This window comes from Zea mays, chromosome 8, assembly GCF_902167145.1.
Source record: "Zea mays cultivar B73 chromosome 8, Zm-B73-REFERENCE-NAM-5.0, whole genome shotgun sequence".
Taxonomy (NCBI): domain Eukaryota; kingdom Viridiplantae; phylum Streptophyta; class Magnoliopsida; order Poales; family Poaceae; genus Zea; species Zea mays.
This window is the reverse complement of record NC_050103.1, coordinates 132,922,235-132,936,259: the sequence shown is the minus strand read 5'-3', so window position 1 is coordinate 132,936,259 and position 14,025 is coordinate 132,922,235. Positions and strand designations below refer to the sequence as shown.

Below are 14,025 nucleotides of genomic sequence, written 5' to 3'. Positions count from 1 at the left end.
TTATATAATTAAAATCCTAGTCTTTGGAATCAATTTTAAGGCTATTCTCTCACGATTTTATATAAAATCCTGCAGCGGGGCCGTGCATGGTTAGGCAATTCTCTCACGATTTTATTGAAGTTTGGGCTGAACGAAACTTGCAAATTAATGGCTTGTTTGGTTCCTTACAACTTACTTAAGATTAGATAAGTTATGACCCCTTAGACAAACCAAACAGGCCCTTCATGCTCATCATTATTGTACGTATGTTGTCAATGATAACTCAGCGCGTACGACTCGAATCGAAAATCCGAAATTAAAGACAAGCAGCAGCAGCAGCAGCAGGAGGAGGAGTACAATTAATCGTTCGATGGACTGATTAATTAGGAAGAGTAAGGCTGCTGCTGAGCACAGTCCAAGTTAGTCCCGACGTCGACGCGGAGCAGCTTGCAGTACTCCCGGAAGAAGCCGATCCGGTCGTCCACCTGCGGGACGCCGCTCTTGCCGCACTCGATGCCGCCGTTGATGATGTTGGTGGTGAGCCCGTAGCCCGCGGTCCGGTTGGCCGCAACATCCGCGGCGCTGGGCCGGTACCGCCCCACCATGACGTCGTGGCACGACGGCTTGGGCGCCCGGGGCGTCATCCAGAACCACAGCGCCGTCTTGAACGCCACCTCCGGGTCGGCGGCCACCACGTCGGGGCTGCCCAGCCCGTCGAAGCCCAGCGCCTGCCCCGCCGGTCCGTAGTTGAAGTTCCAGGACAGCTGAATGGGGCCCCGGCCGTGGTACGACTTGCCGGCGACGCACGGCCACTGCGTGCTGCTGGCGTCGCAGTAGTCGATGGGCGGCGTGATCTCCTCCTTGAAACAGAGGCCCCACGCGAAGGGTCCGTCGGGCGCCGTCGCCCACCCTCCGGTCGTCTCGTGCGAGACCTGCGCCAGGAACGCCGCCACCTCGCGCTTCCGCGTGGCCAGGTCGCCGTCGCCGCCGAACTCCGGGAACCGCGCGGCCGCGGCGAGGAACGAGGCGTAGGTGTAGAATCCGTGCGCGGGGCACGCCGCGTCGTCCTTGTGCTTGAACATCTCCCCGTACAGCTCCTGCGTCACGATAGACGCCACGCGGCTCTTGCTGCTGCCGTCGCCGTTGTCATGGTAGTCGTAGCCGCCGTGGTGCTGCTGCTGGCCGCGGCTCGGGAACAGGCTGTCCCACCTCGGCCACCACCACGCCGCCTGCGCCACGCCGGCGTTGCAGAGGACGACCGAGACCAACAAGCAGGCGGCGGCCAGCAGGACCGGATGGAGGAACAACTGGCGCGCCATTGCTAGTTAGCTAGGCACTGCCGGACCGCCGGTGTGCACAGCACAGCACACCACATATGTATATACTCCTACATGCATGCATGCATGCATGTCGAATACACATGGCGTCCACGTGCATGCATGGAAGCATCCTGGCTCATGTATAGCTCCAGTTGACTTGTTCTTGTTAATGCTCCTGTGTATGCTACTAGCCAACTCTGGATCATGAGAACTGAAAACCGCTGGATCGGTTGGGATCAGCAAGGCGTGAACTCCAGAGGATCCATATATTTTCTTTTTTTGATGCGACATGGAATAATGCTCCCAGCCTTGAAATGTGGGCTAGGTCAACGACCGCACTGCTGCATGTGCTGCGTCGACGACGACGAGGGCTCGTGGGCTGCTAAACGCTCCGTCGTCGACTGTATGTAATCTGTACCAACCGGGGCAGACCGTATTCACAGCAGCATAGACATACAAGCAAAGTTTTTACCGACGGTGACTCTTGATAAATAGGTTTTCATGAACTATATATCCAAATGTCAACTGATACTCGACAAAAAAAAGTCATCGTCACGACGCTAAGCGACGGTGACGGAGTATTTTACTATACGATGGTTAATTTTATATCCTTATTAGAGACATACGGTTGGTCACTAAAAATTATGGACCGATAGTTGGTCCCTCTGTCTACAGTACCAAGTAAGGTACCAGCTCCAGCAGTCGAGCTCGTTCCTTCTCGCGTGTGCGTGTTGCCTGCTGTGGCTCAGATCTTGCGTGGTGCGTGCAGCATCCAGCTTCAGCATGTGGTTCCTGTGTGCTGCTCCACAAGAGCACTTATGGCAGGTTGCTATCCACTCCTCGACTCCTCGTTTGCTCGTTGAGACTTGAGACTAGAGAATACTTGAGGTTGCAATTTCAAACTGCAGTATGACCTTGCAGAGTGTGAGTTAAGTATTATGTGTAGACTGTGAATAGAAGGGCAGATAAATGGGACACAAGTGCTGCCCTCGTTGCTTTGCTAGCTCTTGCAGAACGCAACATGTACTATGGTCGTCTTAGCCTAAGTTAGTGGAGGTTGTGCAGTCACACCTAGTTTATCTTAGTTACTGATCATTGTCATAGCATGTCTATTTTTGTAAACAAAGCTTCCTTTCTCCTGGGTTGGTTTATTTAGTTTAAAAGTAGCAATGAATTGTTTTTTCAGGATGTGTTAGGAAATAGGCAAGGAGTCTTCGCTATTTAGCTGGTAATCATCTATGATCCGCTAAAATCGATATTTCTTTCTCATGTGCATATGCTCTATACCTCTTTAGAAAATTTGTGAGGTGATTTATTTCCATTTAATATTGCTTCTATGTTTATTTCATGGTTTGTTTATGTGTGGACATGACTATAGTATGCAATTGTGTTCTTTGTGCTTATATGATCTTAGATTTGAGTTGAAAGTCGTTTCAAATCCTACATAAAGAGTATGGATAAATCATGGATCACAAGTGAGGCTAGGTACAAAGCAACTTTTCACAACAACTCTTATGTTATTCTATAGTTATGTTGATATGTAACATAGGAACTGTATGTAGGGAGACAAAGGTTTATAAACAAGGGGTGAATGGTTTCCTAGCTTTTGCATTTAGACATTCAGCAATAGGAAACAAGATACTATGCCCTTGTAGGAAGTGTGTTAACTCATTTTGGAGAGAGGCTAGTGAAGTGCGAGAACACTTGATATATGATGGTTTTCTAAAAGGGTATACAACGTGGACCTTACATGGAGAAGCTTCGACCTCTTTTATGAATAATGGTAACAACGATGATGAGTTTACTGAGCATTGTACAGAAGATGATGCAATATCTGAGTTGTTAAAGGATTTAGCATGTGGTTTAGATGATGGAGGGGATATGGAGGACGATGAGTCATTTGAGCAACCTAATGAAGACACAACAACCATCCGTAAGCTAGAAGAAGACAATAGTCAAGAATTATATCTGGGTTGCCAAAACTACTCAAAGCTATGTTTCCTAGTTTGTTTGCTTCACATCAAACTTCTTGGAGGATGGACGCCTAGAAGTTTTGATTTGTTGGTAGATTTACTTGTTGATGCACTACCTAAGGGTTCGACACTTCCTAGAAACTTTCATGAAGCAAAGAAAGTGGTCAAATCTGTATGAGTCGGGTACACTACAATTCATGCATGTGAAATGATTGCATTCTAGTTTGGAAGGAGCACGAAAAATCTTATTCATGCTTAATATGTAGTGTCTCACGTTGGAAATCAGAAAAGAAGAGTCTAGATGGGAAACGTGAGTACAAAGTTACTAGGAAGGTTCTTCATTATTTCCCTATTAAAAAAGACTCCAAAGATTGTTTGTTTCTTCTAAATTTGCAAGTCTCACAAGGTGGCATGATGAACACAGAGTAAAAGATGGTTTGCTTAGGCACCCTGTTGATTCACCCTTGTGGAAAGATATTGATCAGAAGTATCCATAATTTGCTATGGATAGTTGTAATATCCACCTACCGTTTGCTACAGATGGTTTCAATCCATATAGGACAATGAATGTTAGTTACAACATTTGGCCTGGCATATTGGTTTCACTCAACTTTCCACCATCGATATGCATGAAGGATTCAAATTTTATCTTGCTTGTCTTAATTCCTCGTCGATCTTCTGCGGGTAGTAATATGGATGTTTATTTTCAACCCCTTGTCTATGATCTGCTTGATATGTTTGTTAATGGTGTGAAGACCTATGATGCCTCAAAGTGTGAATACTTTTAATTGTGTGCTGTAATAATTTGGACCATCACTGACTTCCCTGCTCTAGGCAGTGTATCCGGATTTGTCACCTCTGGTGAAGTAGCGTGTCCTGATTGCCACTCCTTGATTTGTTCCCTTATACTTGGAAATGGTAGCAAGTCTTGCTACATGGGACATCGTAGGTTCTTGCGTCTAGACCACCCATTTAGGTCTAATGTTGATTCATTTGGTGAAAGTGAGTTGAGGCCAGTACCTACTCCTCTTTTAGGAGAGGAAATCTTGGGTTGTACAAAAAATTTGAAAACAGTTTATGGCAAGAACCCATTAGGTAAGCCAATAATGAATCAGAAACACAAGGATGGGAAATCATTTGCCTTTCTGAAAAGAAGACCTATTTGGTTCACTCTTCCATATTGGAAGGACTTGCAAATTTGATATAATTTTGATGTCATGCACATACAGAAGAATGCGTGTGAAAATATAATTAATACTTTGTTGGACATTACTGAAAAATCTAAGGATAATCTGAACGCTCGCTTGAATCTTCAAGCTTTAGGTATTAGACGCGACCTTCATCCTATTGAACTAGAATATAATCAATTTTATTTGCCTCCTGCACCCTACTCAATGGGCCCTGTTGAGAAGAAATTATTTTGTCAAGTATTAAAAGGGCTCAAGTTTCCTGATGGATATGTAGCTGATATACAACATAATGTTCTTGTCAGTGAAAAAAGATAGTTAATCTTAATACTCATGGCAACCACATTCTTCTACAAGATTTACTGCCACTTGCTATCCGGAGAGTTCTCCCTTAATAAGTTAGTGTTTTGATGATTTGTTTAAGCACATTCTTAAGAAAATTGTACTCTCATGTTATTCGAATAAGTGACATGCAGAGGCTAGAAGTTGAGATAGCTGAAATCTTTAGCCTTAGATTATTTTCCCTCCATCATTTTTACCATTAATGTACATTTGATTGTACATCTTCCTACCCAAGCAAGAGTGGCAAGTCTAATCCATTTTTGAAGCATGTAGTCGGTGGAGAGGTAATTTTCTTTGGTATATTACATAGCAAACAAATAACGATATAATTTTTCAATAACAGAATGATTATTGTTGTTTACATGTATAGGTTTCTTAAAAAATGCAAGGGCTATGTGCGTACAAAAAGTCACCCAGAAGGATCAATTATGGAGAGTTCTTTGTTTGATGAGGCTCTCACACTTTGTTCTCGGTATTTACAAGATGAGACCCACTTTAACCAAAGAGTTAGAAATTGCCTACCAACACAAATTTATGTTACAACTCCATTCTTTCAAAAAATTGGTCGAGCATTGGCTGGAAAGTGTGTTGTCAATTTAGATCACAAGATATGGCTTCAAGCACATAGATATGCCCTTTTCAACTATTCCAATATAGAAACATATTTAAAGTAAGCTATCTAACTCAACGAGTATCTTGTGATTATTTACTCTTCTTTTTGCTCAATACCATACTACAAATAAATTTCTTGTTGGCCATTTGAGCAAACATGCTCAATACCTCTCCTCAATTGGTGTTTGAAATCAGCATGAGATCAACCACATGCAACATAAAACTTTTCATGAGTTGTTTAGGTTACTTGTAAGTATAAAAGGATAAGTGAATTTATAATCTCATAAAGTGTATCACTTTAACAATAGTATTGGTAAAATAGGTTGAAACATGTGAGGAGGCCTCAGAAGAGATCAAAATTTTAGCTAAGGGGCCAATGATGATTGCACATCAACATAACATCTACTCAATAAATGGTTTCAACTTCTGTGCACAGTCATATGATGAGAATAGGTCTGTCCAAAGTAGTGGGGTAGCGGTAGCTGCTGAGACAACTCATTTTGAAAAAGGAAATGATGACAATCAAACTATAGGGGAAAACATCTTTTATGGTATCATAAAAGAAATTCTTCAACTGAACTACCACCATAAAGGAAATGTTGTGCTATTCAAGTGTGATTGGGTTGATAACCATGTAAACAACAAATGGGTTCAGAAGGATCAATTTGGAATCACCATAGTGAATTTCAAACATTTATTCAATATTGGTGAAAATATCTCGGATGAACCTTTTATATTAGCATCACAGGCAACACAAGTTCACACCGGCCACTGGAGGAGGACGACAAGGCCACCACTTTGCATGCGCTGGGTAATCGATGGATATGTCTTTTGAAGATCCCCAACGGCTTCTAGGATGACGTGTTTTGAAGAAATATAAGGGGTGGTAGATGCATGTCTACTGTTGAGACGCATGCATGTTTTCTCTCTGTTTGATTTTGCCTCCAGTTTGGTGGGAAAATATCTTACTTCGGTTGATATAGACATTTTCTACCCAAGAGTGCACCCCTTGAGGTTCAGGAGAAACACTTTTATGAAGGACACTATCATCACAAAGGGGTCATTGAAGTGTCTAAGTGGGACATAGATTAATGATATACTGAATGAACTAATCCTAACTCCCAAAATGATTAGAATTGTAGGATTTAGAATTGGGGATAATTGGACTCACATATGTGGATTGTGAAAGCTCACTTATGTATGTCTAACTTAGAATTTTCTACAGTCTAGGAGTACCATGAGCAGCACTAATGACTCCCGATTTTAGGGAAGATCTTCTAACTTGAGCAAACATAGGGAGTTACTGAGACACGTAGCTCCAGATTTGTACGGTGGTGTTGTTGCATTTAAACATGATGAGGCAATAATATTTGAATTAACTAATTGAGTTTGTATTTTAGTTCCGTAATTCAATATATTTTTATTTTTAGGGCGAGGAGAACAACCTGAGGCAAGGGTATGATAGCCCCGTTGGACAGGGTAGTAACACAAACGAGGATACCATTGGCCATTGTGGCAACACGGATGAGATCCTGATCCCCACCAGTCATGGGGCGACGACGATGGCGAAGCTGGTATGTAGTTTACTACTAGAGACTCTCAAGGCCACTATAGAAAGAGCATTGTAGTCGCTCCTCCTATAACGCCCCCTTAAGAGAGGATAAGTCTGTGATCACACCTTATGGCACACGATGGGTGAGCGTTTCTCCTATATTTGTTTTTGTACTTATTATAAATTTTAAGAAAATTTACATCACACCTTTTGTTTACATGTTTGGATTAATGACACATTCGCTGGTACTGGGCACCACAAGCAGGTTAACTTCGTCTTAGGTAACCTCTGTCATTTTCATTGGCTAGGGATAGTGACTACGTCTAGTGGTGAACATATCCCCATAGTGTTTTGGGACCACTAGTGATTCACTTTTGATGCGACTACCAAAATGCATAGCGAGCAATGTGGCATGACTTTTGGATAAGATTATTGAAAGGGAAATGTGCCCTTGGGGCATTTCCAAAGTGTTTTGGTGATTAAGTGTCCAACACATTTTCTCTAAGTGCTAACTTGTGCCAAAGAGTGAAGAAGTGCAAATCATATTACAAGGTACGTTTCTAGACTTAGTATATTGATTTGAGTACTAATGTATTGTGTCTAAGTGTTAGAAACAGGAGAAGTTGGTTTGGAATGGAGTTGGCTGTGTACAGCCAAATGCAGCTCGGTCTGGGTGCACCGGACTGTTCGGTGGTGCACTAGACAGTGTCTGGTGCGCCAGGCCAGCCTCCGGTGAACAGGCACTCTCGGGATTTGACGGCGGTGTACGGCTATAATTCACCGGACTATCTGGTGGTGCACCAGACTGTCCGGTGAGTCGTCCGCGGTGAAGTTGTCGCTCTCGGGAAACGTTCAACGACGTACGGCTATAATTCACCGGACCGTCCAGTGAGGCACCGGACTGTCCGGTGAGCCAACGGTCGACTGCGCCAACGGTCGGCCGCACAATCCGCGCGTGACGTGTGGGCGCGCCAACGGTCGGCAGGGGGCACCGGACTGTCCGGTGTGCAATGGACAGTGTCCGGTGTGCCAACTGCAGCAAATCTGCAACGGTCGGATGCGCCAGAAAAGGAAGGAGATCATGCACCAGACAGCTACAGGGACTGTCCGGTGGTGCACCGGACTGTCCGGTGCGCCACCCGACAGAAGGCAAGATTTGCCTTCCAAAGTTGCCTCCAACGGCTCCTAGCTGCCTTGGGGCTATAAAAGGGACCCCTAGGTGCATGGAGGAGTTACCTAAGCATACTTTGAGCATTCTAAGTCTTCCACACTCCGTCTCCGCGCACTTGATTGACTTTGTTAGTGATTTGAGCTCCGTTCTAGTGGTGAACTTGTTGCGATTCATTTGAGCTCAAGTCTTGGTTGTGTGTGTGTGTGCGTATTGCTGCAGATTTGTGTGTGTTGCTTCCCACCCTTACTCTAGTGCTTTCACTTTGATCTTTGTTGTAAGGGCGAGAGACTCCAACTTGTGGAGATTCCTTGCAAATGGGAAAAGAGATAAGCAAGAAAGAACACCGTGGTATTCAAGTCGATCATTGGATCACTTGAAAGGGGTTGAGTGCAACCCTCGTCCATTGGGACGCCACAACGTGGAGGTAGGCAAGTGTTGTACTTGCCGAACCACGGGATAAACTTGCGTGTCTTGTGTGATTGTTTTACTGTGATTCTTGTGTGTTCGCAAGAGCTCGCTACTTAGCCGTACTAACACTTAACAAAGTTTTGTGGCTATTTAGTTGTCGATTTTTACAGGATCACCTATTCACCCCCCTCTCTAGGTGCTCTCAATTGGTATCAGAGTTGTTCTCTTCACGAAAGGGACTAATCGCCCGAAGAGATGGATCCTAAGGGAAAGGGGATGGTGGTCAATGATAAGGAGAAGGAGTCCATCTTCAACGAGCCAAGGGACGACAAGCCCACTGACTCTGGCTCGAGTCATAAGAAGAAGGACGAGAAGAAGAAGAGGCGCATTAAGAAGATCGTCTACTACGACAGCGACGAGTCTTCTTCTTCCCCAAGAGACGACGACTATGACGAGAAAAAGAAACCGGTTAACTCAAACTTTTCTTTTGATTATTCTCGTATTTCGTATAATTCCAATGCCCATTTGCTTTCTATTCCTCTTGGTAAACCTCCACACTTTGATGGAGAGGACTACGCTTTTTGGAGTCACAAAATGCGTAGTCACCTTTTCTCTCTCCATCCTAGTATTTGGGAGATAGTTGAGAATGGAATGCAATTTGATAGTACGGACAACTCTGTTTTTATTAACGAACAAATTCACAAAAATGCACAAGCTACCACTGTTTTGTTAGCATCGTTGTGCAGGGATGAATACAACAAGGTGAGCGGCTTAGACAATGCCAAGCATATATGGGACACCCTCAAGATCTCGCATGAGGGAAACGACGCCACCATGATCACCAAAATGGAGTTGGTGGAAGGCGAGCTAGGAAGGTTCGCCATGATCAGGGGAGAGGAGCCAACACAAAAGTGCAACAGGCTCAAGACCCTGGTCAACAAGATCAGGAGCTATGGAAGCACGAGATGGACGGACCACGACGTCGTCCGACTTATGCTCAGGTCATTTACTGTCATTGACCCTCATCTTGTGAACTCAATCCGTGAGAATCCTAAGTACACAAAGACGACGCCCGAGGAAATACTCGGAAAGTTTGTGAGCGGGCATATGATGATCAAGGAAGCAAGATACGTTGATGAGGCATTGAAAGGCCCAATGCCCATCTATGAGCCCCAACCTGTTGCATTCAAGGCAACAAGCAGCAGCAGGGAGGCGCTACCTAGCAAGGTGGCACAAGTTGAAGCTGCCGGGCTAAATGAAGATGAAATGGCCCTCATTATCAAGCACTTCAAGACGACGCTAAAAGGACGAAAGGAGCATCCCAACAAGAGCAAAGCAAAGGGAAAGCGCTCCTGTTTTAAATGTGGTAAGACTGGTCATTTCATAGCAAATTGTCCAGATAATGCTAATGACCAGGAACAAGAAAAGAGCGGGAAGAGGGAGAAGAAGAAGACCTATAAGAAGGCGAAGGGCGAGGCACACCTAGGCAAAGAGTGGGATTCGGATTGCTCTTCGTCCGACTCCGACGACGAAGGACTCGCCGCCTCGGCCTTCAACAAGTCATCTCTCTTCCCCAACGAGCGCCACACCTGCCTCATGGCAAAGGAGAAAAAGGTAAGCGCTCGAGATACCCCTAAGTATACTACTTCAAGTGATGATGACTCTAGTGATGATGAAGTAGATTACTCAAGCTTGTTCAAAGGTTTAGATAGAACTAAAGTTGACAAAATCAATGAATTGATTGATGCTTTAAATGAAAAGAATAGACTTTTAGAAAAGCAAGAGGATCTTTTATATGAAGAGCATGATAAATTTGTAAGTGTGCAAAAGTCTCTTGCTTTAGAAGTTAAAAGGAATGAAATGCTTTCTTCTGAATTATCTACTTGTCATGAAACTGTGTCTAGCTTAAAGAGTATTAATGATGATTTAGTTGATAAATCTAGTTCTTGTGTAGAGCACGTTGTGATTTGTAATAGGTGTAAGGATTTCGATGTTGATGCATGTGTTGAGCACCTTACTTCTATTACAAAACTTAATGGTGAAGTGGCAAGTCTTAATACCCAACTTAAGACTTGCAAAAATGACTTTGGTAAATTAAAATTTGCTAGGGATGCCTATACCGTTGGTAGACATCCCTCAATTAAGGATGGACTTGGCTTTCGAAAGGAAGCCAAGAACTTAACAAGTCAAAGGGCTCCCATTTCCAACAAGGAGAAAGGGAAGGCCCCTATGGCTAGTAGTAGTCAAAAGAATCATGCTTTCATGTACAATGATAGAAAATATTCTAGAAATTCTCATTATAATAGGAGTTATAATGCTTTTGACTCACATGCCATGATTGCTTCGAGTTCCAATTTTAATGGTAGGCCTAGGAGAAATTTTGTGTCTCATGCTCCTAGGAAAGTGTGTAATAGATCTACCACTGTCTTTCATGCTTGCAACACTACATTTGTTCTCTCATGTAAAAATGAAAAAGTGGTTGCTAGAAAGATGGGGTCCAAATGCAAGGGAGACAAGACTTGCAATTGGGTCCCAAAGGCTATTATAACTAACCTTGTAGGACCCAACAAGAGTTGGGTACCTAAAACCGAAGCCTAATTGCCTTGCAGGTTTATGCATCCGGGGGCTCAAGCTAGATTATCGACAGCGGATGCACAAACCACATGACGGGGGAGAAGAAGATGTTCACCTCCTACGTCAAGAACAAAGATTCCCAAGATTCGATCATCTTTGGAGATGGGAATCAAGGCAAGGTTAAAGGACTAGGGAAGATAGCTATTTCATTCGAGCACTCCATATCTAATGTGTTCTTAGTTGAATCACTCAGGTACAACTTGTTGTCCGTTAGTCAACTATGTAATATGGGTTACAATTGTTTATTCACCAATGTAGATGTGTCTGTCTTTAGAAGGAGTGATGGTTCATTAGCTTTTAAGGGTGTACTAGACGGTAAACTCTACTTAGTGGATTTTTCGAAAGAGGAGGCCGATCTAGATGTATGCTTAATTGCTAAGACTAGCATGGGCTGGCAGTGGCATCGCCGTTTAGCACATGTTGGGATGAAGAACCTTCACAAACTTCTAAAGGGAGAACATGTGTTAGGTCTAACCAATGTGTTTTTCAAAAAAGATAGACCTTGTGCAGCTTGTCAAGCAGGTAAACAGGTGGGAAGCTCTCATCACAGCAAGAATGTGATGACTACATCAAGACCTCTGGAGCTACTTCGCATGGACCTCTTCAGACCCGTCGCCTACCTCGGCATCGGGGGAAGTAAGTATGGTCTAGTTATTGTTGATGACTTTTCCCGCTTCACTTGGGTATTCTTTTTGCAGGATAAATCAGAAACCCAAGGGATCCTAAAGCGCTTCCTAAGGAAAGCTCAAAACAAATTTGAGCTCATGGTGAAGAAGATAAGAAGCGACAACGGGTCCGAGTTCAAGAACTTACAAGTGGAGGAGTTCCTTGAGGAGGAAGGAATCAAGCACGAGTTCTCCGCTCCCTACACACCACAGCAAAATGGTGTGGTAGAGAGGAAGAACAGGATGCTCATAGACATGGCGAGGACGATGCTTGGAGAATTCAAGACGCCCGAGCGGTTTTGGTCGGAAGCTGTGAACACAGCTTGCCACGCCATAAATCGGGTCTACCTTCATCGCCTCCTCAAGAAGACCTCGTATGAACTCCTAACCGGTAACAAACCCAACGTGTCATACTTTTGTGTATTTGGGAGTAAATGTTATATTCTAGTGAAGAAGGGTAGAAATTCCAAATTTGCTCCTAAAGCTGTAGAAGGGTTTTTGTTAGGTTATGACTCAAATACAAAGGCGTATAGAGTCTTCAACAAATCATCGGGTTTGGTTGAAGTCTCTAGCGACGTTGTATTTGATGAAACTAATGGCTCTCCAAGAGAGCAAGTTGATCTTGATAATGTAGATGAAGATGATGTTCCAACGGACGCAATTCGCACCATGGCGATTGGAGATGTGCGACCACAGGAACACCAAGAGCAAGATCAACCTTCTTCCTCAACGATGGTGCATCCCCCGACTCAAGATGATGAACAGGTTCCTCAAGAGGAGGCGTGTGATCAAGGGGGAGCACAACATGACCAAGTTGTGGAGGAAGAAGCACCACGGGCCCCTCCAACTCAAGTCCGAGCGATAATTCAAAGGAATCATCCCGTCGACCAGATTTTGGGTGATATAAGTAAGGGAGTAACAACTCGCTCACGTCTAGCTAATTTTTGTGAGCATTACTCGTTTGCCTCTTCTATTGAGCCTTTCAGGGTAGAAGAGGCCTTGCTAGATCCGGACTGGGTGTTGGCCATGCAGGAAGAGCTCAACAACTTCAAGCAAAATGAAGTTTGGACCCTGGTGCCACGTCCCAAGCAAAACGTTGTGGGAACCAAGTTGGTGTTCTGCAACAAACAGGACGAGCACGGGGTGGTGACAAGGAACAAGGCTCGACTTGTGGCAAAAGGTTATGCCCAAGTCGCAGGTTTGGACTTTGAGGAGACTTTTGCTCCTGTGGCTAGGATAGAATCTATTCGCATTTTGTTAGCCTATGCCGCTCACCATTCTTTCAGGTTGTTCCAAATGGATGTGAAGAGCGCTTTCCTCAACGGGCCAATCAAGGAGGAGGTGTACGTAGAGCAACCCCCTGGCTTTGAAGATGAACGGTACCCCGACCACGTGTGTAAGCTCTCTAAGGCGCTCTATGGACTTGAGCAAGCCCCAAGAGCATGGTATGAATGCCTTAGAGATTTTCTAATTGCTAATGCTTTCAAGGTTGGGAAAGCCGATCCAACTCTTTTCACTAAGACTTGTGATGGTGACCTATTTGTGTGCCAAATTTATGTCGATGACATAATATTTGGTTCTACTAACCAAAAGTCTTGTGAGGAGTTTAGCAGGGTGATGACTCAGAAATTTGAGATGTTGATGATGGGCGAGTTGAACTACTTCCTTGGGTTCCAAGTGAAGCAACTCAAGGACATCACCTTCATCTCCCAAACGAAGTACACACAAGACTTGCTCAAGCGGTTCGGGATGAAGGACGCTAAGCCCGCAAAGACACCAATGGGAATAGACGGACATGTCGACCTCAACAAGGGAGGTAAGTCCATTGATCAAAAGGCATACCGGTCTATGATAAGTTCCTTGCTTTACTTATGTGCTAGTAGACCAGATATTATGCTTAGCGTTTGCATGTGTGCTAGATATCAATCCGACCCAAGGGAATGTCACCTTGTGGCCGTTAAGCGGATTCTTAGATATTTAGTTGCTACGCCTTGCTTTGGGATCTGGTATCCAAAGGGGTCTACCTTTGACTTGATTGGATATCAGACTCCGATTATGTCGGGTGCAAGGTTGATAGGAAGAGTACATCAGGGACGTGCCATTTCCTAGGAAGGTCCATGGTGTCTTGGAGTTCAAAGAAACAAACTTCCGTTGCCCTATCCATCGTTGAGGCCGAATATGTT

The 14,025-nt window shown here is 44.2% G+C and overlaps 1 protein-coding gene across 1 annotated transcript; it reads right to left on the bottom strand.

Annotated features, from left to right (window-relative positions):
• Positions 1-200: 200 nt before the first annotated feature.
• LOC103635911 (chitinase 10) lies at positions 201-1,390 on the bottom strand. The gene has a single exon (XM_008658293.3). The coding sequence runs from the start codon at positions 1,296-1,298 to the stop codon at positions 363-365; it is 936 nt and encodes a 311-aa protein (XP_008656515.1). The 5' UTR covers positions 1,299-1,390; the 3' UTR covers positions 201-362.
• Between the last annotated feature and the right edge of the window lie 12,635 nt (positions 1,391-14,025).